Source organism: Sus scrofa, chromosome 1 (genome assembly GCF_000003025.6).
Source record: "Sus scrofa isolate TJ Tabasco breed Duroc chromosome 1, Sscrofa11.1, whole genome shotgun sequence".
Classification (NCBI taxonomy): Eukaryota; Metazoa; Chordata; class Mammalia; order Artiodactyla; family Suidae; genus Sus; species Sus scrofa.
In genome coordinates this window covers 265,405,322-265,432,356 of record NC_010443.5, presented here as the reverse complement: position 1 = coordinate 265,432,356, position 27,035 = coordinate 265,405,322, and the positions used below count along the sequence as shown (strand labels likewise).

Below are 27,035 nucleotides of genomic sequence, written 5' to 3'. Positions count from 1 at the left end.
CTTTTGCTGTGATGGAGTTGCTCCCTTTGACATCCTACCGAAAACCCCTCAGCCTGTGGATTTCAAAAGCATGCTTTAGGGCTCAGTGGAAACAAATCTGACTAGTATCCATGAGGACACAGCTTCGATCCCTGACCTTGCTTGGTGAGTTAAGGATGCGGCGATGCGGCGTTGCTGTGAGCCATGGTGTAGGTTGCAGATGCGGATCAGATCCTGAGTTGCTGTGGCTATGTTGTGGGCCAACAGGCGCACTCCAGTTCATCCCCATTTCCCTAGCCTGGGAAATTCCATATGCTGTGGGTGCAACCCTGAAAAGACAAAACAAAAAACAAACCAACAAAAATACCTGCTTTAACGCAGTGCTTCTTGTTTTCTACCTTTCGAGCTTTTTACCATCCCACATCTAGTAATGAGTGGAGGAAGGAGAACAGGTATATCGTAGTTCCTCAACTCCTGCTTTTTTTTAAATGTATAGCGGAAATAAAGACTCTTCAGTATGTATGTTCTGTAGTATGAGATGGGTCAATAGAGTCAGTCTGGTCCCAGTTCTACCAAATTCTAGCTGTATGACCTATGACAAATCTATCATCTCATCTTTCAGAGCTCAATTTGTCATCTGCAGAAATGGGAAACATTATCTTTGTACTGCAGGTATTAAGGTTGAATGAAACTGTATGTGAAGCACTCAGTACAGTGCTTACACATGGGAATTGTTCAATAAATGTTGTATTCTTTTCTTCCAAAAGTATTTTTGAAGTAGAATAACATTGATTCTGATACTTAACCCACAAACCTGTATTAATCACTGTGTTAATCATTCCTATAAGGATAGCATCTCAACCCTTTATCTTTAGGTGCCGTTTTATTGTTGAGGAAAGCCCTTTTTTTTTTTTTTTTGTCTTTTTGCTATTTCTTTGGGCCACTTCCGCGGCATATGGAGGTTCCCAGGCTAGGGGTCCAATCGGAGCTGTAGCCACCGGCCTACGCCAGAGCCACAGCAACGCAGGATCCGAGCCGCGTCTGCAACCTACACCACAGCTCACGGCAACGCCGGATCGCTAACCCACTGAGCAAGGGCAGGGACCGAACCCGCAACCTCTTGGTTCCTAGTCGGGTTCGTTAACCACTGCGCCACGACGGGAACTCCAAGGAAAGCCTTTTTTATTATTATTCCAGGTATCTTAAAAGTGACTTTAGGAATTTAAGCAATTTATAATTCAGGATTTATCATCCTGAAGTAAAAAGAGCTCTGGAGATAAACCTCTGGATTTAATTTATTCATGACCTTTCTGTCCTTTATTATTAGAGCATAGGATAGACCTTGTGAATCCTAAATAAACTAGATCCTAGAGGTATTTGTCACCATTCATGAGAGAAATAGAACCAGTTTGTGTTTGTGTGGATGTAGATAAATATTTATTGTAAGGAATTGGCTCACATGATTATGGAAGCTTGCAAGTCCAGAACCAGCAGGTCAGAGACCCAGGAAAGTTATTGCTGCATTTCCAGTCCAAAGGCTGGCAGGCTAGAGACCCAGGAGAGCTAATGTTCCAGTTCAAGTCCAAAAGAGAAAATTCTCTTGCTCAGGGGAGGCCTTTTTGTTCTCTTCAGGTCTTCAACTGATTGGGTGAGGCCCGACCATGTTATTGAGGGCAGTCTGCTTTATCCAAAGTCTACCAATTTAAATGCTAATCTCATTCAAAAACACCTTCATGGAAATACCCAGAGTAATGTTTGACCAAATGTTTAATCTGATGGCCCAGCCAGGTTAACACATGAAACTAACCGTCACGTTAAGTTTAATGAAGAACACAAGACTTAGAGATGCTTGTCAATACTGGTCACTGTTTTTGTGCCTCTTAATAATAATAATGACTGCAGCTCTTTCCAAAGTATTTCACGTACATTTTCTCAATTGATCTTCATAGCAATCCTTGTTAGGTTATCAGAGGAGAGCTGAGGTTATCATTGGTCTGAACAGAGTACTAAGACTTCAAGGTTTCGTATTTGCCCAAGGTCTCACAGCTAGTAAGTGGCAGAGCTCCAGTTTGTCCAGGTCCTTTGACTTCAAACCTGCGAGTTTTCTTCTTGGCCATTCCCTCTGTACCAGCAAGGGAATTCTGGAAATGGTTTTGAGAGCCTGTGGTTTTTCTTCTTGCAACTGTCACACTCTTTCTTAGAACCATTCTGTGATAAGAAGTTAAAATATACATTGGTGGAACCTACAGATCTTCTTTTCAGATTGGATTCTAATGATGCCCTGAGGCAGAAAGAAAGGAAGGAAGAAAAAGGAAAGGAGTGAGGATGTTCGCAGCAAAAAGAGTAATGTCAAAAAGTAATTAGAGCAGGACAAATGGATTGTGCTGCCATGTTCAAGGCTGTTATTTCTGTAGGCAGTGAGGAGGAAGGGCACTAATGCAATGTGACGGATCTGGAGCAAAACCCAGGGCACTGCGCAAACTGCAGAGACTCAACCAATGGCACGGCTCAAATCGCAAGGTTTGACTGAACAGTGTTTGATATCTCAAAGAGTTATTTCATGTTGTTTGGAGAAACTATTGTGTCAGGGGACCTACTTTCTTGATTTCGGCTTTTGGGCAATGGCCTCATAGTTCTGTGTAGGTAGTCAGTGTGTCCCGGGATAACTCCCATCCCAGCATTTTGTCCCTGTACATCCACAGGCTGGGCAAGGACATGGTGCCCACAAGGATTTGGAAGAGAAGATACTTAATGTGACATGAATTGGATATTACCTATTCAGAGAAAGAATGAAACACAAAAGGAGTCTTATCTGTATGCAACTTAGTATTATAAAATTGACCTAGAAAAATTGACCTTCTAGGTAGTATTCTCATCTGAGGACAGATTTGCTAGTCTAGATAACCTGTGTCTGTGATCCCACTCCTGCTATCATGTACAAGGAAACTGCCATGACCCTCATGAAAGGTAGAATTTCCATACTTGCCTGGAAGGAAATCTTCACAGGAAGATTAACTCTTTCCCCTGTATGTCACCATACCCGTGAGGCCTCTTACTAGTCACCGCCACTGCTATGGCATGCTCTGGCATGGTAGTTAAGAGCTGGGCACCCCCTTCCCCCACACTGCCTCCCCCCCCCCCTTTTTTGGTCACCCTGTAGCATGTGGAGTTCCTAGTCCAGGGATCAGATCTGAGCCACAGATGCAGAAACACTCGATCCTTAACCCACTGTGCTGACCCAGGGACTGAACTTGCGTCCCAGTGCCCCAGAGATGCTGCCAATCCCGTGGCACCACAGAGGGAATTCCAAGAGCTTATGCCTTTAATACTCGGACATTCTGGGTTCATATTCTAGCTCTGTTCTTTATGAGCTGTTTGACCTTGGGCAACTTACTCAACCTTTCTGAGCCTCAAATGTTTTAATTTCTTTTTTTTTTTTTTTTTTTTTGCTATTTCTTTGGGGCTGCTCCCACAGCATATGGAGGTTCCCAGGCTAGGGGGTTGAATCGGAGCTGTAGCCACCGGCCTACGCCAGAGCCACAGCAACTCGGGATCCGAGCCGCATCTGCAACCTACACCACAGCTCACGGCAACGCCGGATCGTTAACCCACTGAGCAAGGGCAGGGACCGAACCCGCAACCTCATGGTTCCTAGTCGGATTCGTTAACCACTGCGCCACGACGGGAACTCCTTAATTTCTAATATTAGGATAAAAAGCTTACTTTCAGACTTCTTATGAGATTTTGGTAAGATGATACACATAAAACATTTAGCACTGGCGCCAGGCACAGAGTAAAGGCCCAGTAAGAGTCAAAGTATGGGTGGGAGGTGTGGTGGGAAAGGAGCACTTAAGTTTTCTACCAAACAGTTCTCAGTGGGGAGTAAGACATCTGTGCTTCAAATCTTGGTCTGTGCAGAGATAAACGGTTTATCCTTTAAGAGCCCATAGTATAGCCGAGGTAGGGCTAGAAAAACTAAACTAGGGTTTCTTTACTTAATACTCAGATAGTAGGAAGGGGGAATTAAGTCAGTGTGTTATGATTTTAAATAATTGGACTCACAAGGTGTAGATTATTGCTCTGGGTCATGTGAAGAGACTAACCTTTCATTCTTAGCTCTTGGCTTGCCTGAATTGCTGTCCATCCCCCGCACCCATCCCCATTTGCATTCTTAAATCCTCTGACAACTCAGAACTGACAAAGATGAAGTCTTAAAGCCCTGCCATCATATCCCTACATTTTTTTCAATGTACTTCATTTTGACAGTTCTTTTTCTTGTCATGCCGCCATCTCTGCAGAGCGCTACTGGTAAGAGGGTCAAAGGGAATCCTGTCACTTCCTACAGAGGCAAACCCCTGATTTGGCACACTGCAAAGGGAAACATATTTCTGGACCTTTAGAAGTACTCTGCCTGGTGTTGGGCTCATAGCCCCCTTTTTAAGATTCTCTAGTTATAGAATGAGTCTTCTGAGGCACCCCAGCAACTGTGGATTTATTAACTGTTTTCCAAAGTCTGTTTTCCTGTGCATAAAATCAGTAAAAATTTAGCTCACTTGTACATTGTTTGGTGCTTGTTCTGGATCTATGTGTCTCTATGAGAAGGCCCTGGGAGCCAAAGTTGAGCTCAGTTTTCTGCTTTTTGGGGGCAGATTTTCTAGTACTTCTCTTGGTCCATCCAGAATTCCAAAACCCTGTTTTTATGTGGCTTGTGTCTTTTTCCTGATAGCCATTACCTTCTCTAGGTACCCAGATCCTAAAGAATATAATGTCAAGTGTGAAGGCAAAAATAAATCCCAAATATGTTGCAATGGTCCAGGATTTTCTTCTCAGAGAATGTGACAAGGTAAAGTTGTCTCAATTGTTAAGATTTAGTGCAAGGTTAGGTTCTAGTTGACAGTTCAAGGAGCCTTGATATTTTTAGCTGTGATCAATAGAAAATGCTACAGAAACTGACATTTTGCCTGCCTGAACTTAGTTTTCCATCTTTAAAATGGGAGTGAGTGAGATCAACCACAGTGTGACAGATTTTTTTCACACTAAACCAATTACTGACTGTACTTCAACAGTAAGAGAAAGCTGTAGGGAAATTATTAGTTGGTAATTCTAGCTTTTCATTATTTTCTTAGTTGCTTACCTGATGCTTGGAAGGTCTCTGGAGACTGCAGATGCAAGCAGACTTTTGTACTTTTTAGCAAAATGTTTGCCAAAAATTAACCACCTGGAATAAAAAGAGAGAATCTTCTCTTTGGCTTATGGTTTAAAATTTTTCTCTTGTCATTTCTCTTCAGTTTTTCTATACAAATGGAAATGCAGGGTGCACTTAGAATAACGTTAAAATTAAGCCTTGTAGGAGTTGCCACTGTGGTGCAGTGGGATCGACCAGGCAGCACCAGGACTCAGGTTCCATCCCCATCCCAGCATGGAGGGTTAAAGGATCTGGCATTGCTGCAGCTGTGGTGTGGGCCGTAACTGTGGCTCAGGTCTGATCCCTGGCCCAGGAACGCCATATGCCATGGGGCAGCCAAAATAGAAGAAAATAATAATAAGCATTTTAAAATTTATAATTATTTTTCATGGATGTTGGATCATACATTGAACCCCTGTGGTGTGCAGAGCAATTTATAAACTACTGAAAAGGAAATACGTTGTTGCTTCTGGGAATTTGTCAGTATCCATAATGATTTCATCTTTATCTGAAATGTATAAGCTGGAAAATAGCATCTTTTATGTAAAATTTCTTAAATACACATTTAGTCAAAAAGCTTAAAAATATTTTTAAAGCCCCTGTCCTTCAGTATTTAGCTAAAGTGTGATCACTGTTTGGGGATTATCCAAACTTTAGAATCTTGAAGTTCTGGTATTTTTTTAACTGAACCATATTTATTGATATAGTTACATTTAGGAGCTGGGCTTTAGTTGCTTTACTTGCTAACAGTGGTTCTGGCTAGTTATGTTACTTCTCTGAGCATTGTTTTCCTTTTCTCTTTGAAGGGTATTAGCTGTACTCTGCCTCACATGATGCTTGTCAAATAAGATAATGCAAGTGAAAGCCCTTTTCCAAGGGTCAGAACGTTATATGAGCATAGAATAATGCATGGTTTACAAGGATATCTTTCCCCAACTTTTTTTTTCCCTTACAATTTAATTGAGGCATATTTTACTCTGTGCAATTTAGTGATGTTTAGTAAATTTACCCAAGTGTGTAACCATTATCATAAGTCAGTTTTAGGACATTTTTATCATCCCAATAACATCCTATGTGTCCCTTAACTGTTAATCGTATTCCCATCTCCTGATCCAGGCAGTCCTTAATCTATTATCCATCTCTATGGATTTGCCCTTTCTGGACATTTCATTTAAATGGAATCATATAATACGTGTTCTCTGTGTCTTGCATCTTTCACTTAGCGTGATGGTTTTGAGGTTTGTCCATGTCATAGTATATGTGAGTAGTTTGCTCTTTTTCTGAATAGCATTCTGTTATATAGATACGTTTTCATACATTTTGTCTATCCATTCACCAGTTAATGGATGTCTAGGTTGTTTCTAATTTTTTATTATTATGAATAATGCTGCTATAAATATTCACATTCAAGCCTTTGTGTGGACATGTGTTTTCATTTCTCTTGAGTATAAAGATATATATTTTAATTATGAAAGTACTGCATGCATGTTCTGAAAAGTTCTTTATGTACAGAGGTATGAAACTTGGTAAATTGAGTTTAATTACACTTTCCAGAGACGGTGGTGGTGGTAGTAATAATAACTGTCATCTTCCAAGTGTTTTGAGCATTTACTCTCTATTCCCAGTTCAATTTGGTTATTTCATGTAATGTGTATATATATATATATATATGAAATAATCCTTTGAAGTTGATACTGTTTTTTTCCTATTTTATGGATGAGGAAACTGAAGTTTAAAGATTAAATACAAAGTCACCCTTCTAATAAGTAGCAGAGCTAGAATATGAACTTGGGCATTCTGGTGTATATTCCTTTAGACTTTCCAAAGTGTGCAGTTTAGAAAAAAACCAAAAAAAAACATTGTATACTTATTCTGCAGCTAGGTTTATTTCACTTAATTTGTCTTAGAGATTATTCCATGGTCAAATTTATAGATCTATCTCATTATTTTTATGGTTTTATGAATAGATACGCCAGGATTTGTTCAGTTCATCTTCTATTAGTAGACATTCGGTTGCTTTTTTTTGCCACAGCTGTGGCACGTGGAAGTTCTGGGGCCAGTTGCCATTGCACCACAGCTTCACTGGATCCTTAACCTACTGCACCACAGGAAATTTCCCAGTTGCTTTTTTTCTTTTCTCTTTTATTAATAGGGCTGCAACACATACCCTTGTATAAGCCTTTGCTTACTTGTTTCTTTTTGTGGTGTAAAGTCCTAGAAGTGAAATTTCCAAGTGAAAGAAGGGTTTGTACGTTTAGATTTTGGTGCTGTTAAATACCGCTTTCCCAAAGGTGGTAAATAACCCCCTCCAACGCCCTCACCCTTGCAGTCAGGATATGAGAGTCTATTTTTCCAACTTTGTCAGTGTGGCATTATTATTTCTATAATGTGCTTATAAATTATCAATCATATAAATGTTCTAAAGGGAAGGGCAGGGTAGTGGTGAGTAGCTGGTGAAGTTAAGTAAATCTAACCCAGCCTTTTGATAGGTAAGGATTTGGCATTTATCTAGGCTCTTAAGAGCTGTAATATTGAAGTAGCCCAAACTATAATTCACATTAATTTAAGATTACTCATTTGTTGATGATCTAAAATGAACACTATGACATTTCAGCCACAGCTGTTTCCATTTTTTTAGGCCTGTGCTCTAACCAGTCTGGTCTGCTGGTTACCTTTTACCTCATTGCTGCCTACAATATCCTTCCCTTGCCCCCAGCTCACTTTAAAGTGAAACCAAGAAGGGAGATGAGAACTTGTGGTAGATAATGTATGCTTGCCATTTCTATTCTGTCCTTCAACAGAAACAGCCAAAGTGAGGCCAACAGCCTCATTCTATCCTTTTTTAGTCTCTCCAAGGTAAGGCTCCAGTCATCTCTCTTGCTGCCAGGCTCCAAGTTGGCATGGTCTCTGTGGCCAGAATAGCACTATATACACCTGTTTAAGGGGAGGTAGAATTTCCATTCTGGTGCCAGTAAAGGAATCGAGAACACAAGAGTGTTGAATGTCGCTAGTTGTTGATGATCCCCAGTTGTTCTGAGGAGCCAGGGCCTGCCATACCTTTCAGATACTGGGAACCCTTGTTCCCATTGCCATGTGGTTTTTACGTTTGGCTTCTGATCTGACCTTTGCTCTCCATTCTCCATGCTTGAGTCTTCATCCCTAGGCCCTGTTAGTCTGGGGGATGCTGCCCTCTGCTGGTAGACTGTAGGCTACCTACAGCAGCTTAGATAGGTCTAGTAACGAGTAATTGACAAGGCTATATAGAGCTAGAGTCATAAACCTCTCTAGTCTCTAATTTCATGAACCAGTCCTAAGATTTTCTGCTATGAGAATAATGTATCAGGCACTAGAAAATAAACATGTACAAAGACTTTCATTGTAACATCCATAGTGGCAAAAGAATAAAATAGGTGTTTAACACTTAGACTTGTACTTAAAGCTCCTAAAATTAGCATGCAAAAGACAACATAGAAGAATGAAAATATTTATCACACAACAAAATCAAGCAGAAAAATCTGTAGTTTCTCCTGAAAGAAATACTTGACATTTCAGTGGCCTGCTACAAACATTTCTGTGATGCGTGGCCCTCCTACAGACCTGATTTCTCAGGACAGTGAGGTGGTACCTTAGATAGCAAGTGACTAAAACAGGCACCCCAGCTGTGGCAGGAACTTCCTGGGCAGCCTTTTTACCTATAGTATTTCTTATAAAAGAAGAGGCCAGATAGAGTGCAGAAACTACTTTGTGTGATTTGATGAGAGACTGATTTGTCTTCTTGGTGTGGATCTCTGCCTCAGATGAGACCCAATAGGATGGTGACAGACTACACGTTATGATATTCCTGAGAATTTTCTTTTTATAAAGAGCTGTAAGGAGTGAAAGGGGCCACTTGAAAAATAAAACTTCTTTTTTAAAAAAACTGAGTACCTCGTTACACAAGGTGTAACCATGATCCTTTTCATTTAACAAGCAAGTTACTCAGTTTTCAACAGCAGGACTAGAATGAGGCAAATGAGATACCTACAGTACAAGATGTAAAGGTCATGCAAGTTCAGAATCAGCCCTATTTCTCAAATAGTCTCTGAATACCTACTCTGTCAGGTCCTGTGCTCAACTCTGGGGAAGATCATGTCATTCCTGATATGATGGAATACATTGTTTATTATCCTTTCTTAGTCTAAGCCTGGACTTCGAGCCTAGGGCCCATGCACTCTGGAAGCAGCTGTCTGTCAGGTTTTGATCAACTACTTGGCTTTAAGCTGTGGGTTTAGTACAGGAGGAGTAACCCACTAGTGACAGCCTGACTAATATCCAAAATGAGTTCTTGCGAAGTGAGTAAGGTCTAAAGAGTCTGGTTTCTTAATTCCTTAATCATTTCCGCACTTCTTGGCTTTTCCTATATTGGTGAATATTTGAGTTCCTTCCAGCTTTTAAAAATTATAACATGTTCCAATGATCATCCTTACACATACATCTTTGTGAACATATATTTAAGTGTATATCTAAGATAGAGTAGTAAAAGTGGGATTCTGTGTCAAAGAGTGTGCACAGTTTAAATGTTGATAGATACTGTAAGCCGTATTCAAGGTTTATATCAACTGCCAACATTGTATAAGCATACTCATTTTCTGAAGTCTTTTAGCACTAAAATATTCTCAGCATTTTAATTTTTTTTTGCCAATTTAATGGGTAAGAAACAATGTATAATTGCTTTGAGTTTTTATTAGTGACCTTTTCAGCATTTTTCATACTATGATCATATTAAGACATCTTTATTTTATCATATTATTTCCCATTGGATTTGTGGGGGAGGCAGTTGGCTACACCCACAGTGTGTGGAGGTTCCTGCGCCAGGAATTGAACCTGCACCACAGCAGTGACAATACCAGGTCCATAACCCATTGAGCTACCAGGGAACTCCTTGCCTTGGAGTTCTTTTTTTTTTACAGCTTCACGTGAGACATATATGGAAGTTCCCAGGCTAGTGTTCGAATTGGAGCTGCAGCTGCTGGCCTGTACCACAGCAATGCCACATCTGAGCCACATCTGTGCTGCAGCTTGTGGCAATGCTGGATCCTTAATGCTCTGAGGAGGCCAGGGATCAAACCCATATCCTCACCGATACTATGTTGCATTCTTAACAGGCTGAGCCACAATGGGAACCCTGTGTTTGCTTATCTTTTTGTTACTTAAACTTAATCCTTATTTGTAAGATTTTTCTCTCTTTCTTCCTTCCTCCCTCCCTCTCTCTCTTTCTTTCTTTCCTTCCTTCCTTCTTTCTTTCTCTTTCCTTCTTTCTTTCCTTCCTTCCTTTCTTTCCGTCCTTCTTTCCTTCTTTCTTTTCTTTTCTTTCTTTTCTTTCTTTCTTTCTTTCTTTCTTTCTTTCTTTCTTTCTTTCTTTCTTTCTTTCTTTCCTTCCTTCCTTCCTTCCTTCCTTCCTTCCTTCCTTCCTTCCTTCCTTCCTTCTTTCCTTCCTTCTTTCCTTCTTTCTCTTTCTTTCTTCCTTCCTTCCTTCCTTCCTTCCTCCTTCTTCCTTCTCCTTCCTTCCTTCACCCACAGCATGTGGAAGTTCCCAGATCAAATCTGTACCACAGCAGCAAACTGAGCTGCAGCAGTGACAATACCAGACTCTTAACCCAATGAGCCACAAGGGAACTCCTGTAGGATTTCCTTATGTTTATAAGTACTTGTGAGTGAGTGTGTGCTTGGGTGTCTTTGCCTGTCAGAAGTTAGACATTTGTATAAATGCAGATATGATCATTTTTTGCTTAATGACGTCTGGGTTTTATGCTATGCTTAGACTTTCCCTCCACTCCAATAGTAAAAAATATATATATAGTCATTTTTTTCTAATAATTTTCCAGTTCAATTTTTTGTTTATGTGATTAGTCCTTTTATATCTCATGAAATTCCTGTTTCATGAGCTGTCAACACATTTAACTGCCAAAGGAAAAAGAATGAATTTTTAGTTCAGAAAGATAATGAAAATGAAAACAGTATGCCTTTTTGGTAATGATTATTTTTGAATTATAGACCTGGGACCAGCCAGCCATTCTCCTTTCCCTTCTGCCCCAATTATTTTATCCTTTTCTTAACTATCCCTTTTTATTTTATTTATTTATTTATTTTTTTGGTCTTTTTGCTATTTCTTTGGGCTGCTCCTGCGGCACATGGAGGTTCCCAGGCTAGGGGTCTAATCGGAGCTGTGGCCACTGGCCTACGCCAGAACCACAGCAACACGGGATCCGAGCTGCGTCCGCAACCTACACCACAGCTCACGGCAACGCCGGATCGTTAACCCACTGAGCAAGGGCAGGGACCGAACCCACAACCTCATGGTTCCTAGTTGGATTTGTTAACCACTGCGCCACGACGGGAACTCCCTATCCCTTTTTTAAAGTACATGTTATTTTTACTAAAAATAATAACTGTATGACATTTTGTTTATAAAATGTTTCCACACACATTCTAATTGCTTCCTCAGAACACTTTTGGGTTAGGACAATAGGTGTTATTATCCTTATTTTATGAGTGAAGAAATTAAGATTATGAAATTAATAAGTGGCAGAGGATTTTCTGGCTCCAGTTATTTTAGCTACAGCTGTTTTTAGTTATCCAAATTCCAAGAACAGTTGAATATTGATCTATAATCATTCTTCTGTTGTTCATCTCTGTAACAAAGATTTGTGGTTCTGTATCTGCTTGCAAGGTGTTGCATCCCTCTGGGGAAAAAAAGAATAAAATAGAACTTTGTTTGCCTCAGATGTTTCTTAGGTGCTTTGTGGGAGGAGAGAGAGAGTTGGAAGGCTAGGATAACTGGAATTTATTGAAATAGTGCTTTTTGGAAGTTCTGATAAATACCGTGTTGTTGCTTGCCAGATAGCCTTTTACATTTTCCAGTGTCTGGCCTTTGTAGAAGTCTCCATATGTACATTTTTACTTTAAGGGAGCTGGATGGGTCTTTAATAGACCATTAAAGAACTTCAACTATAAGCCTGCTACCAACTGGTTCTCAGAGGTCTGTCATGCATTTTTATTTTGCCAAGTGTTGATTTTTCAAATCACTGTGATTTTACAGCACTTACAATAAAAAAAAGTACCCTATCCATTTCTTCTTAATTTTTCTTTTTAACGAATCGTTAAAATAATGGCACCTCAATGTCTTCGCCTGGAAGTTTAGCAAGTTCTTTTCATGCTGCATTTATTTGAGAATTCTCAGTGTTATATGATAAAGGATCTAAGCTTTTCAACTTTGTATTAACTTGATCTGAATAGAGAGGTTCCATGGAATTCAAGTATCTTATTGTATGAAAGGTGAACTTCACCAAGACTGAATAAACACCATTAAGACGGCAATACCAGACTTTAATTATGTCATTCCTACCAAAAAGGCAGGTCAAAAGGATTGTCTTAATACATTTGGGTGTCTCCTGCAAGGAAGACATGCTGAGTGGGAAGATCTGCTTTGAGCAGAGTTGTAGAGGCTTAAAAAGCACCCAAGGAGTTCCCTTTATGGCTCAGCGGTAACAAACCTGACTAGTATCCATGAGGACACAGGTTCGATCCCTGACTTCTCTCAGTAGGTTAAAGATCCTGCATTGCTGTGGCTGTGGTGTAGGTTGGCAGCTGCAGCTCCGATTTGACCCCTAGCCTGGGAACTTTCATATGCCAAGGGTGTGGCCCTTAAAAAAAAAAAAAAAGGTTAAAAAAGCATCCAGGAAGAAAGGGACAATTTCAAGGTGGTTACCAGTTCATTGAAAAGGGGGTATGATGTTGTTATCTGTACAGCCATTTTTTGCTAAGCTAATTTGCAAGGGAGACTTTTGCTTATAGTGGTGGATTTTGTCAATGTCAAAATGAGCCTGGGGCAAAGTTTATTTTTAGGATCTATCTCTCAAGCTCTTGGACTTACCTCTTTGACTCCTCCTAACTTTATTACCCATCTCTCATCCTGCAAACCAACCATCACAACATGTCTTAGATTCTGTCCTATATGAATTGAACATGGCAATAGCTAACTTTAGAAAAACAATTGGTGTCTTTAGGGGAATACCAGAAGGCCAGTTGTTGGGGATATATGAATACTAATCAGGACCTTCAGGAAAGAAATTCTCTAACCTTGAACATTTTCCACTCTAGCTGGTGAGAACAAGAACTATTCCTGGCTCTGTGGGAGCCCTGAAAATAATTGCCCCTACTCTTTTTTCGGGTGGTTTCCTCAACCTTGAGTAGTTTCCTTTTACATGTGCAATTACTTGTCCTCAGCTGAATACTCAGGAGAAACCTCTGCAGATCCTATTCTGTTCTCTCTGTGTAGCCCTCCTTTCCTGCCCTCTGCCCTGTTAATTCTTTTTTTTTTTTTTTTTTTTTGTCTTTTTGTCTTTTGTTGTTGTTGTTGTTGCTATTTCTTGGGCCGCTCCTGCGGCATATGGAGGTTCCCAGGCTAGGGGTTGAATCTGAGCTGTAGCCACCGGCCTACGCCAGAGCCACAGCAACGCGGGATCCGAGCCGCGTCTGCAACCTACACCACAGCTCACGGCAACGCCGGATCGTTAACCCACTGAGCAAGGGCAGGGACCGAACCCGCAACCTCATGGTTCTTAGTCTTAACCACTGCGCCACGACGGGAACTCCTGCCCTGTTAATTCTAATCACCCTGGCCTCCTCCTATGCTCCAGCCCGGAAACTTTCTAGGCAGTTTGGTAAGATATTTACAGGCTTTCCTTGTATGTTTCCCCCAGGAATCACTGTCCTTTGCTGCCTAAAGTCAGTACATGAAAGTCATTTTTTTTTATATACTTTGTCCATTTCCAGTATCTCTACTCAGGAGGCCGAATCTGGTTCCCATTACTCCATCTTGGTCAGAGGCAGAAGTCCTTTTGCAACTTCAATGATCTTTAAAATATTCTTAAATTTTTGTAAGAAAACTATAGTACAAAGATAATGTTTCCCATTTCTGCAGATGACAAATTGAGCCCTGAACGATGAGGTGATAGTTTAGTTGTAGGTCACACAGCTAGAATTTGGTAGAGCTGGGATCCCAGCTGTGTCTGTGACCCACACCACAGCTCACGGCAATGCCAGATCCTTAACCCACTGAGCGAGGCCAGGGATCGAACCCATGTCCTCATGGATACTAGTTGGGCTCATTACTGCTGAGCCATAATAAGAACTCTGAATGATCTTTTAAAAAATCATTTTATTGAGGAGTTCCCTTCATGGCTCAACGAAAATGAATCTGACTAGCATCTGTGAGGATGCATGTTCAATCCCTGGCCTCACTCAGTGAGTTAAGGATCCACCTGGCATTGCCATGAGCTGTGTAGGTCACAGATATGGCCCAGATCTGGTGTTGCTATGGCTGTGATGTAGGCCGGCAGCCATAGCTCAGATTAGACCCCTAGCCTGGGAACCTCCATTTGCCTTGGGTGTGGCCCTTTAAAAAAAAAAAAGGCAAAAAAAAAAAAAATCCCACCTTCTCAGCAAAATTTTAGGTAAACAATACAGTATTAACTATTAGCACTATGTACAGTAGATCTTTAGGACTTACTCATCTTGTATAGCCAAACTTTGTACCCTTTGACTAAACTTCCTGTTTCTTCCCTCCCACTCCCCCTAGCAACCAACATTCCCTGGGAGAGTGGTCTTTGATGGCTACTGAAGGGTACCTCTCCCACACTTATGTCTGAACAGGCATTTTCTCTCACTAATGGACTTGAGAACCAAGTTTCTGTGGTGTTTAGGAGTAAGATAACAGTTATTGCTAAATGTGCTGGGTCCATGATAGCTACTTAATAATGTGATAAGTATTCGACACACATTCTCAACCAAAATAGCTTGATCCCAGTTTTGTTTGTTTGTTTTTTGTAAGGGAAATGAACCTCAAAAATAGGAGGAAATTTACCATTTCTTACTGTTCTTACTGTGGAATCTTGAACCTGTTTAACTCCAAGGCCCTTTATACCTGCCTCCTTCTTCCCCTTCCCCAAAGTAAGTTTGTGTGAATGCTAAATGACTGAATGGAGCAGGAAGGAACATTTCCAAGTTGTACCCCAAAGTAGCACTCCAATCTGATTGAAATTTGGGGTCAAAAGCACCTCTTTGATCAAGTTAGTATTGGTCTCATTAAAATGTCCAATTAAAGATAATGTAATCTGCCCTCTTATCCTCCACAAGATGGCAAGCTTTTCCCCCCCAACTCTTTATTTAGTTTGCTGAAGAATTACCAACCTCCCACTTTCCCACAGAATGGTCAGTGTCCTGAGTCAGCTGCCTCCATCAGCAAGGTTAACCACATGCTCAGAGTGCTACCGCATGGCCTCTGTAGAATAGTTTAATGAGAAATACATCCCAGTGTGTGAGGTGGGCACTCATATTTTGGTAACCTTTTTCAGGTGAATAATTTGGCAGTACATATGAAAACTTTAAATGTGCATAGATTAATTTAGTTAACCACTTCTGGAAAGTATGTCCTAAGGAACTAATTTGAGTGAGGTAACAGTGTATAAAATCTTTTGGAAGTTCCCCTGTGGTGCACCAGGTTAAGGATTAGCATTGCTGCAGCTCTGGCATGGGTTTGATCCCTGATCTGGGAACTTCGATATGGTGCAGGTACAACCAAAAAAAAAAAAAAAAAAAAAAAAAAATCTTTTGTAGATCCCACTGTGGATTAGTGGGTTAAGAACTCTGAGGGATTCAGGAGTTCCCATCATGGCTCAGCAGTAACAAACCCAAGTAGTATCCATGAGGATGCAAGTTCGATCCCTGGCCTCACTCAGTGGGTTAAGGATCCAGCATTGCCGTGAGCTGTGGTATAGGTCGCATATGCAGCTCAGATTTGGCTGTAGTGTAGGCCAGCTGCAGCTCCAACTTGACCCCTGGCCTGGGAATTTCCATATGCCGTGAGTGCGGCCCTAAAAAGCAAAAAGAAGAGAGGATGTGGGTTTGATCCCTGGCTTTGCTCAGTGGGTTAAAGATCCAGTGTTGCTGCAAGCTGTGGCATAGGTTGCAGATTCAGCTCAGATCCTGTGTTGCTGTGGCTGTGGTGTAGGCTGGCAAGCTGCTTATTTGACCTCTAGCCAGGAAGCTTCCATATGCTGCAGGTGTGGCCCTAAAAAGAAAAAAAAAAAAAAATTTGTCATAGATGTTGCTAAAATATTGAAATTAGAAGCAGCTAATATTGAAATTAAATTAGAAGCGGCTCAACTATCCAGTAAAAAAATACTGTTTAAATTATGTAACAACTGGCATTCCTGTCATGGCTCAGTGGGTTAAGAACCTGATTAGTATCCATGAGGGTGTGGGTTCGATCCCTGGCCTTCCTCAGTGGGTTAAGGATCTGGTGTTGCCGTGAACCATGATATAGGTTACAGATGTGGCTCAGATCCCAGGTTGCTCTGGCTGTGGCATAAGCTGGCAGCTGCAGCTCTGATTCAACCCTTAGCCCTGGAACTTCCATATGCCACAGGCGGGCCCCTAAAAAGAAAAAAAAAAATAATGTAACATCCACTAATGGAGTACTTTGCTGCTGTTATACAAAATCTTTACAAGTAATAACTATTAAATATTTTATTATCTGGTACATATTTAATGTAGAATATATGTATATATTAAAGATTATATAATCATATATAAAGATATATTTAAATAATGTTTAATAACATTGGAGAATATGCCGAGTGAAAAAGAAGAGAGAAAACTATGTATATAATATGTTGAATTTAGTAAGGAAAATTAACATGAAAAATATATATACACAGAAGAAAAAATAAAAGGTATACCAAACTGTAACTAACATTACTTGTGATTCTGTCTAGGTAGTAGAATTAAAAGTGTTTTTTCTGGAGTTTCTGTTGTGTCTCAGCAGGTTAAGAACCTGACTAGTATCCATGAGGATGTGGGTTCCATCCCTGGCCTTACTCAGTGGGTTAAAGGATCTGGCATTGCCATAAGCAGCAGTGTAGGTTGCAGACGTGGCTTGGATCTGGTGGCTGTGGTGTAGGGAAACAGCTGCAGCTTGGATTTGACCTCTAGCCTGGGAACTTCCATATGCCGCAGGTGCAGCCCTAAAGAGACCAAAAAAAAAAAAAAAGTTTTTTTTTCTCTTTATATTTTTCTTCTACTGAACATATATTACTTTATAATAAGAAAATAAATATTCTAAATAATATTATCTAAGTTTATTGAGAATTTACAATATGTCAGACAATGTGTTGAACGTTTTTCTTTTCTTTTTTTTTGTCTTTTCTAGGGCCACACCTGGGGTATATGGAGGTTCCCAGGCTAGAGGTCTAATCAGAGCTATAGCCACCGGCCTATACCACAGCCATAGCAATGTGGGATCCGAGCCACATCTGTGACCTACACCACAGCTCATGGCAACACTGGATCCTTAACCCACTGAACGAGGCCAGGGATTGAACCTGCAACCTCTTGGTTACTGATCAGATTCATTAACCACTGAGCCACGACAGGGACTCCTTGAACGTTTTCCATAAGGTTATCTCCCTGTTCTCACAGAGACTCTATGGAGTGTAGGTACTGTTAACCCATTTTATAGATGAGGAAATCGAGACTTAAATTATGCAGATTATCTGAAGTCACATAACAGGTTATTAAAAGCAGGATTCAAAGTTTGAATCTAGGCTTAACCCCAGAACTTGCTTGCTTACCCTCTTTATTCTATTTTCCTGTAAATGGAAAAGAAATAGTCCTGTACATGAGAGAATGGGGCTTTAGTTCCAGCGCCAAAATGTCTTGGAGCAGCATAGATGGTTTATTCTCTCTTGTAGTGAAATATGTATACCCACCTCCAATATCTGTTCCCTTTGCTCAATATATTTAAATGTCAAGTTGACAAAAATCCTAATTCCAAAGCCCTGGAGTGAATAATATTTATGATTTCCCAGAGGGGGAGATGAATGAATATACACAGAGGCAGCAAGTACTAGGAAAGCAACAGAGAAGCAATGCCCCCTTTGCTCAACCTGCCAAGCAGTGGTAGCTTGATCCTGTTGATAAGATGCCCAAGGCCTTTGGGGTTAGACAGGCTGCCAGTGGAACAGTGAGGGTGCAAACCTATTGGTCCTGGAGTTTGCTCGATTCTCTCACTGACGTGTAAACATAGCTTTGTGTTGTATTGTGAAAGATAATTTTGGATACTTTGATCTGTGTATTCTTAGGTTATCAGTAGCTCTATGGAGTTACTGTTCCCATTTAACAGATATGAAAGCTAAACTCAGAGATTTGACAGCACCTTGCCCAAATTTACAAAACTAGTGCAAATTGTGTAGCTGATATTTAAGTCCACATTTGTCTAACTCCAGAGTATCTAATTTCAGGTTACCTCTTACTTTAGTCAGCTGTAAATGTGGACTTATGGTTTCCGTGGAAGTTTAGGCTTTTTTTTTTTTTTTTTTTTTTTTGTCTTTTTGCTATTTCTTGGGCTGCCCCTGCGGCATGTGGAGGTTCCCAGGCTAGGGGTCGAATCGGAGCCATAGCCACCGGCCTACGCCAGAGCCACAGCAACGCGGGATCCGAGCCGCGTCTGCAACCTACACCACAGCTCACGGCAACGCCGGATCGTTAACCCACTGAGCAAGGGCAGGGACCGAACCTGCAACCTCATGGTTCCTAGTCGGATTCGTTAACCACTGCGCCACAACGGGAACTCCTTTAGGCCTTTTAAATTCATCAAACATGAATTAAGTAAGTTAACTCTCTGTATCTGCAGATTCCATAATCCTTGGATTCAGCCAATCATGGATCATAAATACTGAAATTTGTAATATTCCAGAAGGTTTCAAAAAGCAAAACTTGAATTTGCTGCACACCAGCAATTATTTATATAGCATTTACATTATATTGGGTATTATAAGTAATCTAGAGATGATTTGAAGTATACTGAAGGATGTACATAGGTTATGTGCAAATACTATGCCATTTTATATTAATGGGTTTGAGCATCTGTGCATTTTGGTATCCATGGAGGTCCAGGAACCAATCCCCTATGAATACCCAGGGATGACTGCACTCATATTTTTTGCTAGGTTCTATGGTAGGTACCAGGAAAGCAGAGGTAAATCATACTATGTCCCTATTCTTGGAATACTCATGCTGAGAACCAGCAGGTATCCAATGGGATGGAAATATAGAAATCCATAGGATTGGAACCTTTAGGGCAGCTAAGAACTTGAGTGAGGCCAGGGATCGAGCCCTCATCCTCATGGATACTTCAGGTTTATTACCACTAAGCCATGACGGGAACTCCTAGAGTCATTATTAACTCATTATTTAAAATTTAGGGAGTTCCCATTGTGGCACAGTGGAACGAACCCAACTAGTGTAAACCATGAGGTCTCAGGTTCCATCCATGGCTCCACTGAATGAGTTAAATGATCCGGTGCTGCTGTGAGCTGTGGTGTAGATCACAGATGCGGCTTGTATCCCTCATTGCTGTGGCTATGGTGTAGGCCAGCAGCTGTGGCTCCTAATTTGACCCTTAGCCTGGGATCTTCCATATGCCACGGGTGCAGCCCTGAAAAAGCAAAACAAAACAAAGCAAAAAAACTTACGGGTTTAAACATTTGTGTTTTATTTATTTGTTTATTTATTTATTTTTTTTTTTATTTTAGAGTAATCATTTTGTCCCATCTTTGGTTAGAGAGCGGCTGATTCAGCAGCTTTTGAAGAGACAGGAAAGACAGGAATGAAGATAAGTTGAATGTAGGTGGGTTAAAGGGAAGAAAGGAGTCAAGGAGCGTCCCGGGTTTTTTTCACTTGGGTGGTTGAAGCTGTTCACTGAAACAGGGAGCTGAGGAAGATGGTCACGTTTTAAAGGGTGGGTATGTCTGGACATGTCTGAGGTGCTTGTGATAGATCCATCGAGGTGGAGATCCCCAGGAAGCAGTTGGATAGCAAGATGTGAGGCTCAAGGGAGCAATTCGTGACTCCAAGACCTGGGGTCGGGCTGAGTTGCTATGTGTAGTTCACTCAGACTGGGGTTATGTATATTATATCTTGCTTCACAAAAGTCAGTCCCTTTGCCAGCTGAAGCCAGGCTCTACCCCAAAGTAAGATTATTAAGCCCCCATTGCCTTCGCTTTTCCTTGTGCTTATCTTTAGAGAGTCAGGTTCAATCTCTAGCAGAGTAGGAAGGACAGGGTTGGTTGTAGGTAGGATTGCCACTTGGCCGGTTTACAACTAGTCCTGTTGGTTTTCAGATTTATTGCACTCAATCCCTCAATTAGAGGAGAGCTCTGTGTATCAGTAGGATTTACTGGAGTTGGGATTGAGGCTGGGTGAACTGGTTTTGGCTTTGCAGGAATGGCCTAGGGCAATATTTTTGTGAATATTTGTGTTCCTGAGGATTTTCTTTCTTTCTCCTGTTCTTGCTCTAGAAGCAACTCCTTTCCTTCCTTCCTCCAGTCAGCAAATACTCATTGAGAACCTGCGTTGTGTCAGGCACCGAGGATACAGTGGTGAACTAGACTAGGGGGCACAGCCCCCGCCTTCATATAGCTTGGAATCTAGCTGGGTTTTATATGTGTGTGTGTGTGTGTGTGTGTGTGTGTGTGAATATAGATAGATAGATAGATATAATCGAAAGATCACCAGCAACATGATTCCATACTAATACAGGAACTCAGTAAATAGGATATATGGGTCAGAAATCTTTTATTACCCGTTCTGGGTCTTCATTATTGGAAGAGTCAGTGTTAGGTAGATTTACAAATGACAAAATATGTATATAAAACAAAGGGCCTGACTTATGGGGGCTCTGAAATGGAGTTTGTTTAGGGGAAAAAAACCTCCCCTGAAGTAGGATGAAAGAGTTAGAAAATGTGGAAAATGAAAGAATGTGAATATACCATTAGGTTTAATAAAATAACTGCACACTCACCTACACAACACACATACCAAAACCCTTCTAATTGCTTTAGCATATTATGAATGCCTGCTCTATGATAAATCCAGGGCTGTGCTCTGGAATTACCAAAGTTTGACTCTTTGAGGTTATATTCAGACCAGTAAGGAAGATAGAACCGTAAAATGAAAACTCTAGGTGACTGCTGTATCATGGTGTATTTTAGGGATCCAGGCAACATGGAAGAGACTGTGGTTTGACTCTGATTTGAGGGCTGAAAGAATGGAGTCTTAGAATACCCTACAGAGGAGGTGATATTTAAATTGAGTCCAGAAAGGTGAGTAAGTGGTAGTGAATGCTATAAGGAAGTAGCAGGAAGAGTTATTCCAGGCAGCCGTTATAGCCTAGCATACCTGTACTACAAGCATACTTGTACTACTCAGTATGGCTGGAGTGATGAGTTATTTCTAGGGAGTAGTGCTGGTGGTAAATGAAGCTGGAAAGATCAGCAGGGGCTGGATCGTAAAGGGCATTGGGAGTGTGGACCTTTATTCTATAAGTGCCTGGGAGCCATTGTGATTGACTGGGTGCAGTGAGATTGTACACCAGTTACTGGGAGCTTTTATTTTTCAGGCCTTTGTCCAGAGTCCTCACTTACACAGAAGTGAGCTACTTATAGGCAGAAACCTGTTCCTCAGTCATCTGACTTTTTTTTCCCCTCTCAGTCAGGCAGATGGGTGTGTATAGACAAATGAAACAACAATGAGAAGTCAGGGCTGAGGCCAGAGTCTGTCTGGAAATTATTGGGTTTTAAGTGGACTTAACTTTTTTAGGGACACCAGAGGAAAGGGCTGTCTGTACATTTGCACTGCCTCCAAGTCTTGCTTTTTACTGCTGTGATCTTTTCTTCCTTCCTTCCTTCCTTCCTTCTTTCCTTCCTTCCTTCCTTCTTTCCTTCCTTTCTTACTTCATTTGCACATGTTGCTTAACAGCAGTTTGAACTGCTTCTATATTCAGAGCTGTAATATTTATTTGCATTAATCATTGGGCTTAATGTGAAGAAGTTAGATGGGCAGGGGTGCCATATGGGATGAATAAGTCCTAACTTGTTCAGACTTAGGAGACAGAATAGTTGGCTGTGTTTTTGTTTGTATACTGTACATCTGTTTCTTTTCTTTTTATTTGCATTCAAAAGGGGCTGGTTTATTCATACTATAATCTGCTCTTAATTATGATACTTGAAAAATCCATGTACAAGATCTTGACTGGAGAATTACGGAGATTTTTATAATGGAGACCTCACTCTTTCCAGGTCTTAAGTTTGTGGGTGGGAAATAGATCTAATTAAATCCCTACTCATATTTAAATTTACTTGATTGTCTCAAAAATGTCTTTTCATAGTCGATTTGTTCAAATCATAATCCAGGCAAGGTATATACACTGCATTTGGTTCCTGTATATAAAGCATTGTATATAAAGCCGTTCCTAAGTGACACCCTGTAGTTGTCTTTTTCATCACCAATCATGTTACTTGTCTGCATACATACAGGTTTATTTCCTGACTTTATAACATAGACATTAAAATGTCTTTTGAGATTTTCCCAGTTCTACTTATTAAGGTATTAAGTTCTAAAATACCTTTTCTGCCTGTCTACTTGTAGAATGCCACTGTTCAGCTCAAATGTAATGTCCTTCCTGTGACATGCCACACCAATCTAACGAAGTTTCCTTCATCTGTTTCCCTGACACTTAGTCTCTACCTCTGTTACCATACTCATTGCATCGTGTTGTCCTTCATCTGTTTCGTGTGTTTGCGCTAAATGGGTTAATGTAGAGTGGCGGAAAATGAAGCCGAAGGGGTCAGCAGACGGTGAGCACCCCTAAGGTGAGGAGCGTGTAATATTCATTTCTGTCACTTCACTCAGCATAGTGCCTAGCTCTTAGGAGACGCTCAATGAATGTTCGTAGAATTGGATGAAAACCCCCAGTTTCTAAAATATTTTTAGTTTGTGACTCTAAGTTGTTTTTAGTTTGTTTTTTCCTGAATTATGGATTCCCCTTTCCAACTCCAAGAATAGATGGCAAAACTGGAAATTATATCTAAGTATGTTCTTTGTTTCTCCTATTCTTTTTGTGAACTCAGGAGTTTGCTTGTTAGTCCCAGATAGTACAGACTTCATTTAGCTGTGTTTCATTATTCCTGTTTATTAAATTAAACTCCTTTCATTGCCGCAAAGAATGTCTACATCAAGGATCTGACAGATGAGAACCAGACACTGCGGGCTTTTGTTTTTTGTGGTTTTGCAAGTTTAAAAAGGAATTTAAAGTATTTTCTGCATATTTCTGTTTTCCTGAAGTGGACAGCGATTTTCTTAGCCAGTCCCTTCCATCAGAGTGGTCACATGGCTTTCACTTTGCATCAGACTATCATCTAAATGTCTTAAATAAGGCTGAAGTGATTCCAGTGATTGTGTACCCACTAGAATTGCTATCTTTTATTTTGAAGTACTCAACATAATACATCTTGATTACCCCCTTTAGCTTCAAAATCTGCAGTCTTCTTTAACAGCTGCCATTTGAATAAACAAACATGGAAATGATATTAAATAGTAACATCTAAATAGAGGCTTTGGTTTTTTTTCTGTCCAAGGTGTGTGACATAACGGAGGAAATGAGGGACTAGGACATTTGGATTTCTTCTCAGATGGTCTGATGACTCCTGTCTTTTCCTTTCTTAGGGCCTCAGTTTCTCCATCTTTAAAATGAAAATGGAGGCGCTCCTGTTGTGGCTTAGTGGGCTAAGAACCCTACATAATGTCTGGGAGGATGCAGGTTTGGTCCCTGGCCCTGCTTAGTGGCTTAAGGATCCCAGATGTGGCTCAGATCCAGTATTGCTGTGGCTTGTGGCGTTGGCATGCAGCTGCAGCTCCGATTCAGTCCCTAGCCTAGGAACTTCTATATGCCGCAGGTGTGGCCATAAAAAGAAAAAATAATAAGTAAATAAATGAATGAATGAATGAATAAAATGAAAATGGAACCAGCTTCTTGCAAGGTTAATTGAAGTTCTGCCAGTCATAATTTAGACTCAACTTTTGAATTATGCAAATGTTGCAGGTGTTGGTTGGATGTAGAATTTTGTTCATCTACTTTTTTCTATATTACAAACCCAGTATTAATAAGTAGAAAGTATTGCCGATTTCTTATTTTCTTTCTTCCCCTTTCCACTCATGAATTCCAAGAATCTTTTTAATCTTTTAAATTGATTTTTCTCCTCTACAGTTGTTGTTGTTGTTTTTAACAGTCTTATTGGGAGCCCTAGTTATTTTGTTGTTCTGTTTTATTTTGTTTGCTTTTTAGGGCCGAACGTACAGTGTTTGGAAGTTTCCAGGCTAGGGGTTGAATTGGAGCTACAGCTGCCGGCCTGTGCCACAGCAACACAGGATCCAAGCTTGTCTGCACACAAAAACTTAACCCACTGATTGAGACCAAGAATTGAACCTGCATCCTCATGGATCCTAGTTGGGTTTGTTACCTCTGAGCCACAGCAGCAATTCTCCCTGGGAGCCCGTTTAGATTTGGAGTTTGTCTTTGCATTCGCATGGTCAGTGAGGTGCATGTTGATGTTCTCTACCCCTTCCTCCCAGTAGAACCGTAAAGGACTCTCAGAAAACTTGTGTGACTCAGGACACTGAAGAAATATAACTCTATATCCAAAGATAAGACTTAGCCTTAAACTATGGTAAAGATTTCTTCTCAGGCTCATGGGCACATCAAGGGTTATTACAAAGGCACACCCTTAAAAATCAAGAGCTCTGCTTCAATCTTAATACTAGGTGTTGGGAGTTCCCGTCGTGACGCAGTGTTAACGAATCCGACTAGGAACCATGAGGTAGCGGGTTCGGTCCCTGCCCTTGCTCAGTGGGTTAAGGATCCGGTGTTGCCGTGAGCTGTGGTGTAGGTCGCAGATGCAGCTCGGATCCCACGTTGCTGTGGCTCTGGTGTAGGCCAGTGGTTACAGCTCTGATTGGACCCCTAGCCTGGGAACCATCATATGCCATGGGTGTAGTCCTAAAAAAAGACAAAAGAGCCGGAGCGGCTCAAGAAAAAAAGGCAAAAAGACCAAAAAATAAATAAATAAATAAATAAAAATTAAAAACACTAGGTGTTACTAATAGCTCCCCGTTTCATATTTTTCTCCAGAGGTTGGTACGGTTAAGTGAAAATGCTTACTACATCTCTGTTGTTATGTAGGTACTGAGTTCAAATAAAACTGTATCCTTCAGCAAAGCAGAGCTGCCTTATGAATGAATAATTTTTTTTTTGCCTGTGGAATTTCCCCTTGTTCAGCTCTTTTCCTATTATTCTATTTATTGTCACTTAATATATAAGAGCTCCATTAAGTTCCCAGGGACTCAGAAGAAAATCTGTATTAATCTCATGTCTGGGTGGGAATGGAATAAGAAAGCTGGTCAATGTGTTTATGTTGGGGTGAGGTGTGTGATGGCAGTGGCAAAAAATTTATTTTTAGGCAAATTACAGCCTTTTCTCCTCCTCTAAAATCATTGGTCACTTTCTCTTTAGGTCCTGCTTTGTCAGATGACCTTAATGATCTCTGTTTTGTTTGGAAAAGCCATCTAGTAACACTGGTAGCAATATTTGCCATCCAGTTATATGGCCAGCAAGTGACAGATTCCACTCCCACCCCAAGAAAGGTCTCCTTTTTTAGGGAATACTGCGGTAGGATGTACCTGGCCTTTAAGTTATTCCCAAGGCTAGCCTAGAGGTTAAGGGAGATTTCTTTGAATGAAACTTTGCACAGTTAAAAAGCACTTATCCCTGATAACTGGTCTTTGGACCATCCCGTCTTCTCAGTGGACCTTGCCTAGCTAATGTGTTCTGATATCTGAATGGATAGCTGAATGTTTGACATCATGTGTCATTAGCATATGGCTCAAACCTGACAGCCTCTGCAGCTCTGAGGCAATGTTTGAGCAAGTCTTTTTGCACACCCAGATGACACACTCTGCCGTGGGTTGCCGGTATGGTTCACAAATCAAGGAGGCATAGCATAATATTGCTTAAGATCTTAGGAGTTTTAAAGGAATGGAGCAAGAAGCTTACTTTAAAGATTTAAGCTTTTGGCTGGGGGCAGGGGATGAAATTCCTAACCTTGGCTTTCTAAAAGGATTTTGCAGACCTAGTTTCCTTTTTTACACATTATTTCAATCTAGTGTGTATAACCACAGCATGAGAATTAAGGACCAGGGTTAAAGTGAAACCTGCAAATAATTCAGAGCTTCTCACATTTGAATTTTCTCAGAAGAATTTGCCTTGTCATTGTTTATTATAATGACAAAAAGCAGGAGATCTCACTCCACCCCCCCCCAACACAAGCATAACACAGGGATTTTGTTTTTTCTTTTCCTTGTGTCAGAGACTTTAAATTTTTTAATCCAGATTATAAAAGAATGTAATTTAGAATAGCTCTTGAAAGAAAGAAGGGGAGAAAACCCCCTTCATATCAGAACTCTTAAATTAAATGAAAACCAAGTCCTTCTTAAAATGCTGCCTTATAAGTGTAGGATCTCAGCTTTAAAGAAGACCAGAGGAGTATTTCCTATTAAACGTTCCCATAATAGTTTTCAGAACGACATGGTAGGCAGTATCGTTAACTAAAGAAAATAAGTCTATCAGTTCCACTTAGATAACCTTTGGTAATAAACGAACTCCATACACGTTGTGACCTTAGCGCCTGAACTTTCTAATCACATGACTGGCTTGTAAACTGACCTGTGAGGATGACTGTTGTAGCCCGGGCTGAGAGAGAGGGCTAAGAGAGAGAAATTGGCCAAGTGTCGGAAGGGTGGTCATCAGGCTGGACTTGTCCTGTAATCTCTGTTTCTTCATGGCTGCAATAGAACTTCTCAACAGACTCCGAGAAGCATGAAATGGAGACATGGGAAGGTAAGGGAACTGACTGCTTAAGTCTGGGCTCAAATCTAAGGT

The 27,035-nt window shown here is 40.7% G+C and overlaps 1 protein-coding gene across 4 annotated transcripts in view; it reads left to right on the top strand.

Moving 5' to 3' along the window:
• NR6A1 (nuclear receptor subfamily 6 group A member 1) overlaps positions 1-27,035 on the top strand; it is a 250,345-nt gene that overhangs the window by 138,585 nt on the left and 84,725 nt on the right. For 2 of the 4 annotated variants that reach the window (XM_021099647.1, XM_021099196.1), the window contains exon 1: positions 25,066-26,993. In XM_021099647.1, the coding sequence (XP_020955306.1) occupies positions 26,978-26,993 (16 nt within the window). In that variant the 5' untranslated portion in view covers positions 25,066-26,977. 4 annotated transcript variants of the gene reach the window in all.